We start from the raw sequence: 6,112 nt of genomic DNA, 5'->3' as shown, positions 1-6,112 counted from the left end.
CCTTCCCAGCAGCAGGACAAGCGTCCCCTTCCCATGTGCCTCAGCCCTGCCTGGTCAGACGCCATCACCCATCAGTCCTTGGCCTCCCAGGCTGCCAGTGATGGGAGCAACTCTGGGTGGTGGCTCGGGTGACACAGACACCAGACCACTAGGAATTGGGTGCGGCCCTGTGGGACAGGAGAGTCTTGCAGAGGGCACTTGGGGGACTCTCCTGCCCTTCCCAAGAGCAATAGCACCCTGTCCTAAGAACATAAGTCTGGGATGAGGCAAAGCTTGCCATTAATTAGCCTGGCTAAAGAGCTGGGTGGAGCTGCTCCGGGGACAAGCTGGCTCGCTCCTGCTCATGGAGGTGAATTCATCTCCCTTCCCAGGAGCACCTGCTCTCCCTTTCATTCCCCACCAGGCAACTTGTGCCATGCCAGCGAATGGCCACAGGATGGGAATGAGGCCTGGGCCCCGCCCCAATCTCCTGAGTCTAATGCAGCTGCTCACCTTGTCCCCCATCAGCTGCTGGGTTTCCCCCAGGAGGGAGTAGGTGACAGGGAGAGAGACACACACACATTTGTCTTTCTGGTTGCAGGGCTTGTGTCCTTCCAATCCCATTGGTGGCTGCACAGTGGGCAGAGTCCTCGCTGCGTACCCGGCCCAACAGAATTGCAGGGCGTGGTGTGGAACACAGAAAGAGATAGAGAGACTCATCCTCCAGCCGGGGTCAGCCCCCAAGGAAGCCTGGAGCACAGGGCTGTGGGCAGGGCCCTCCATGAGGACTTGCTTCCCCAGCTGCTCCAGGATGACAGGGAGGCATGAACCTGGAGCACAGTCCCCTTAAAAGCCCAGAGTCACCACTTAACTAGGACAAGAAGAACTTGACTCAAGCCAGGCTCACTCTCTGCTCTGACTCTGCCTCCCCAAGAGGAACACTCCTAACCCACAGCCCCTGCAGCAGCAGATCCTACAGCCCGTGGGAGCCAGATCACCTACGCCTGGAGTCAGGAAGCTGGGGTCAGAGGTCACTTATGTCAAACTCAGGGAGGGTGATGGTGAATCTGAGCAGGGCCGTGCTGCTCTTAACGGCCCTGGCTCTCTCTCGCGGCACCCTGGACACGATCCAGTAGTTAATGTGCTGTGGGGAAAGGAGGCAGATCAGGATCAATGGGCACAGACACACACCCATCCCCAGGGGGCTGAGACATTGTGCGCAGGGTGGAATATCTGATTCATTGATTGCAGAGCTTTGGAAGGGGATTGTTGCCCGCAGGACGATTCTTGAATCCTGCAGGTCACAACTTGTCATTGTCTCTCTAGACTGGAACAATGTTCAGTGTCGGGGCTGGTCCCATCCTCCCTGCACTCCTGATTCCTGAACAATCCCCTCAGACATCTCAGGGCCCGTCGGAGAGACGGGCTGATTCTCTGGGGCCCTCCTGTTTCTCTAGGAAGGAGCCTGTGACTCTTCTCTGAGGACCCTCTTCTGGATCTCCCAGGAGGGGTTCAGACTCTCACTCCCCAAGCCAGCCAGGGGCCCTGTGGTTAGTGCTCAACACAACCAGGCAGAACTCTGGCTTGAAATCCCAGCTCCTTCCTCTGTCCTTTAAGGAGGAAGGGCCTGACACTGCATTGCACTGACTGCCCTGACCAAGGATGCCCACTGGGGGCTCAGCTAGGAGGACAGACTGGAAAATGGATCTAAGAGTGAAGGTAAAATTGCCCCCACCCCTCTCATCGGGCTCACCTCCAAGATGTACTGGAGCCTGTCGGTGTCTGGGGACTCTGCCAGCAGGTTCCCCAGCATGGCGTCCAGGAGGTCTGGCAAGACCCTAGGCAGATCCTGAAAGCAAGGGAGAGCCATGGGTCAGAGTTAGGGAAACTGGGGCTACACCTGCCACAGGATGGGAAGTGGGGTCTCTGGGAAGCACTGGTGAGACCCCCAAACACATATCCTGGCCTCTCTCATTCACATCCCACTGCAGGCAATTAGCCAGGATTCATGGCAGGATGACAGCTGGCTCTTCAATCCATGACTTTAGCTGATCTACCTGCACTTGGGTGGTGTCCTTCTCCATGCCCAGGGTGAAGACGGCGTGCAGGGCAGCTCGGAGGAGGTGGGTCTCCAGCTCTGGCTCCAGGGCAGGTGTCATGGTGCTGGCAAGAGAGAGGAGCCGGCATTAGACTGTGCAGTGCGGGCATGGGACTGGCACCAACATGCAGGTGAAACTGCAGGGAAATAGGCACAGGCTGGCGAGAATGGAAACTGAGGCACCGAGCCAGGGAATGACAAGGCCAAGGTTTCTCAGACAGACAGTGGCAGGGCAGGAATAGCACCTGTTCCCTGGACCCTGCTGCCCCTCCTGTATCTGATCCTGGGTGTGAGCCTCTCCCCAAAGCCGTTGCAATGTTACTGGAGTGAAAAGAACAGCCCAGCCAGGAGAGAGTGAACCTTCCCCCCACCTCTGCCAGAGGAGCCACCCTTGGGCGGTGACCTGGGAGTGGGAGGGGCAGTGACTCCCAGCCCTGGGCCTGAGCAGCACTGGGGTTAGGGGAACTGGGCCGGAGGGTCTCGGTGCCTGAGGTTGCCCACAGCAATCAGGGAGTTAGCGAGGACGGCGCCGGGTGGAGAGTTATCAGGCAGCTCCTCAATGAGCTCCTGTGAGACCCAACGGAGACAAAGGAGCGTGTGAGATTCGGGCCACACTGACACTTCTCAGTGAGGAGATTACACAGCCAGGGCCCCACACAGCCAGCAGGATCCCCCCACCTGCCCCCCGCTCCTCCGATTCCTGCCCAATAGTGACCACTCTCCGAGTTTCTCCCGTCTCTTCTCCCCAGTCTTCAGCCCCAGCAATCCCTGCCCTCTGCTGCCCCTCCAGCACCAACAATCCCCCATCCATTGGCCTGGGGAGACCCCTGCCCCTCCCAGGTCTCTGTCTTTCCTCCAGCTGCTGGGCACCGTGTCTCGCTCACCACAATCCTCTCCGCCACAGCCGCCTTGCAGCAGTGCGGCTCCACTGTGTCCTGCCCTCTCTGCTGTGCAGCGAGACGCGGGGTGGATGGCGTGCAGGAACACAAGCTGCTGGGCCTCCTCCTGCACCCACCAGGAGTGGGGTTAGGGGAGAGAGAGACAGTTAGCCAGGGACCTCCCTGCCCCCACACAGCAGCTGCAGGACTCAGGCCTGAATGGGGGATAGTGGGGACCCGCCCATTGTCCAAATCACCCACCACTCCACCACAAGCAGGGTCAGGAACTGGGACAGTGCCTGTGGGGGGAGGAGACCCGGCTGGTGTGTGACAGACACCCCCACCTCTGGGGTCCCAGATCATGGAGGAGAAAGGTCCCCATTAGGGCTGGTGGATCATCAGGGACAAGACCCTCTGCAGGGGGTCAGGTGCTGGGAAGGGGCAGGACAGTCTCGGTTCCAGTACAGCTGGGGTACGTTTGTACCTTTTCTCCGCCTTGGAGCTGCTCTCGGCTGTTATTGAGAGCAGCCTCCTCTGTGGCCACGTCCACCCATTCCTCCTCCTCGTCCCCTGAGTCCCTGGCGGTCCCTGCACCAGGGAGAGAAGGGGACAGGGTGACGCCTGCTGCCACTTGCGGGAAGGACAGGGGCACGATGGGGCAATGTGTCCCCTTCCCACCTCCGGGACCCAGGGCAGATCGGGCCCCACACTCCCCCCTCTCAGTGATGCCTTCAGCCCCCAACTCCTTCAGGAGCCCATAGCAAAGAGACCCCCCCACGCTGTCCTGGACTCCCTGGGAGGTGCCTCCCCCCAACTGGAGCACCAAGGACCAAAGTGGCAGCATCTAGTGTTAGTGGGGTTCATGTGGCTCAAGCCAGACCCCTGGGCTGGGGACCCGCCCCCATAGCACTGATCAAGGGCCTGGGCCCAGGGTGTTCACAGCCCCGCCCTCATCTCTCTCTGAGCCCAGCCTGACTCCTCACCTAGAACAAAGCAGCGGCGCCCATCGGCCTCGCTGCTGCCCGAGTCCCAGGCACTGCTGCTGTCCCATGGGGAGCGGGCCGAGCTGCTGGTGGTGGGACAGGGATCCTCCACCTCCTGCCCTGGGGAGGCTGGAAGGTCCTCAGTGACCGGGCAGGGCGATGCCTCCTGCTGGGAATCAGGGCTGGGCTCCTGGGGCCGCTGCTGCCCACACAACATGCCCCAGAGTCACCCTGCCCGGCTCCCCTCCTGCGCTGGGTCCTGCCTGCCCAGCCGCAGCCTGGCCCAGCTCCATTTCGACCTGGCCTCTCCCACCTCGGCGCCTGCGCTGGGAGCGGGTTTTCTCCGCCAGAAGGCTGGGCACTCCCACCTCCTGGCCGGGCCGGGAGCTCCTTCCCCGCCAGTGGGGACGGAGGAGCCGCTGTGCTCCTGGGGAAGATGGCAGCTGCTTCCCTCAGGCTCTGGGGCCACCTGCAGAGCCTTCTTCCTGAACATCCTCAGGAGCCTGGCCATCCTGGAACCGAGCGGGGAGCGGGCGTGAGTCTGGGGTCAAGGCAGCCTCTGACTAACCAGCCTGTTTGGTCCCTCCCCATCCCTGCCCCAGCCAGAGCAGCTCCTCCTCCCACCATAGGGGTGCATGTAATGCAATCTACACGCACTGGCAGGAGTTCATTGCATGATCTGCTTCCTGCTGTTTGGTTCTGGGCTGTTGGAGTATGGGCTTGCAAGCATCTGTGCACACATATTATGCTAATTGCATCTAGACCACATCTCCCTAGTTTGTTTGTGAGAATGTCCTTATTAACACCAAGATGGATCACATCTACTGTTTACCCACCTCCACTAGGCCCGTAACCCTGCCAAAGAAGGAGCTAGGATTGGTTTGGAATGATTTGTTCTTGACAAGTCCATGCTCACTAGTCCTAAGAACCAAATTGTCCTGTAGGTGCTGACAAACTGATTGTTTAATAAGGAGTTCCAGTATCTTTCCAGGTATGTTAATGGATGGGAAGACGTTCTTTTTCAGGGATCTCTGACGAGAACTGGGGCACAGCACTTAGTTTGTTGAGGCCATAAAATGGAGACAGGCACCTCTTCTCTCCTCCCAGCACCCCAGATACCTAAAAAGGTGGGACTCACATCCCTCAATGGGCTTTAAAAAAGACAATGGTTACAATGTGGCCCCGACCATTTCTGGTTTCTGCAGACTAGATGTTTTAGCAAAGTTTAGAATTCCTTGGTGCTCAACACCGTGAAACTCCCCTTTCTCCTTCACAAAGGGCTTTAACGCCCCTTATCTCACCGAGGCTCTCAACTGCCCAAAGTTGGAGAATTGTCCCTGTTCCCATTGCAGAGCACCCCCCACGACACACACACAGAGTCCTCTTGGTGGTGGGAGGGGAACAGAGGAAAGGACAGAAGATGTAAGAGATGAAGAGAAAGGAGGGAGGGATGGAGGAAAAGGTAAAACAAAAAGGACAAACCCTAATGTCCCCAGTGATTCTAAGGGACAAAATCCCAGGTGGGGAATAAAATTCGACCACCTTAAGCTAGTGTTTTCCATGCTTAGAATTCAGCTGGCGCCAGATGCATCAGACTGAACAGGTTCCAAACCTCTCAGAGGCTCTTACCTTCTAAACAGGGATGTCTGTTTTCTAGTAAAATCAGGAAAAACAAAAGAGAAAACTCAAAAGAGGTTCCTCCTGGCGCTCATATACGTGAACCTAAATACTCTCTCAGTCCTCAAAGAGAGAGACCTCGAGAAGGAGACTTGCTGAAGCAAAGCTACAGGGGACTCTGAGGTTTCCCTGGCCCTGCGCCCGTCCTGCCTGGCTGATGTCAGCATCTCTCTGTGAGGTCACCACCTCCCCAGCACCTTTGACCAATAGGCTGAAATCCTGCAAAAGGCCTTTGTGATGTCACTGCCACACCCACCCCTCCCCTGCAGTGCTAATGTTCTGCCACAGGCCAGACACTTTGGAGGTTTGAGCTACTCCCTGTGGATCACCCCGCTCCATGAGTGTTCATTCTAGGAAGCAAGCCGGCTAGACAGTAAAACATCACAAGCTGCTCCCAATACTACACTCGGTTTCTCAGAAATGAGTAGACTTTATGGGCAGAAGAGACAGTTAGAGCATCTAATCTGACCCCCTGCATATCACAGGCCTCCTGTCTA

At 57.8% G+C, this 6,112-nt stretch overlaps 1 protein-coding gene across 2 annotated transcripts; it reads right to left on the bottom strand.

Moving 5' to 3' along the window:
• Nucleotides 1–28: 28 nt before the first annotated feature.
• Nucleotides 29–5,243, bottom strand: LOC135980113 (maestro heat-like repeat-containing protein family member 1). 2 transcript variants are annotated; one of them, XM_065580176.1, is made up of 6 exons: nucleotides 3,939–5,243; nucleotides 3,440–3,543; nucleotides 2,962–3,082; nucleotides 2,037–2,142; nucleotides 1,733–1,828; nucleotides 29–1,123 (listed from the first exon to the last, which is right to left on the bottom strand). In XM_065580176.1, exons 1-4 carry the CDS (start codon nucleotides 4,153–4,155, stop codon nucleotides 2,135–2,137), a joined length of 450 nt encoding a protein of 149 aa, XP_065436248.1. In that variant the 5' UTR covers nucleotides 4,156–5,243; the 3' UTR covers nucleotides 29–1,123; nucleotides 1,733–1,828; nucleotides 2,037–2,134. Both variants share the same exon structure in this region, with proteins under 2 accessions (XP_065436248.1, XP_065436249.1).
• Between the last annotated feature and the right edge of the window lie 869 nt (nucleotides 5,244–6,112).

This window comes from Chrysemys picta, unplaced genomic scaffold (assembly GCF_011386835.1).
Source record: "Chrysemys picta bellii isolate R12L10 unplaced genomic scaffold, ASM1138683v2 scaf1874, whole genome shotgun sequence".
Classification (NCBI taxonomy): domain Eukaryota; kingdom Metazoa; phylum Chordata; order Testudines; family Emydidae; genus Chrysemys; species Chrysemys picta.
The sequence above is the reverse complement of the archived record's forward strand: the minus strand, read 5'-3'. Positions and strand labels throughout refer to the sequence as shown.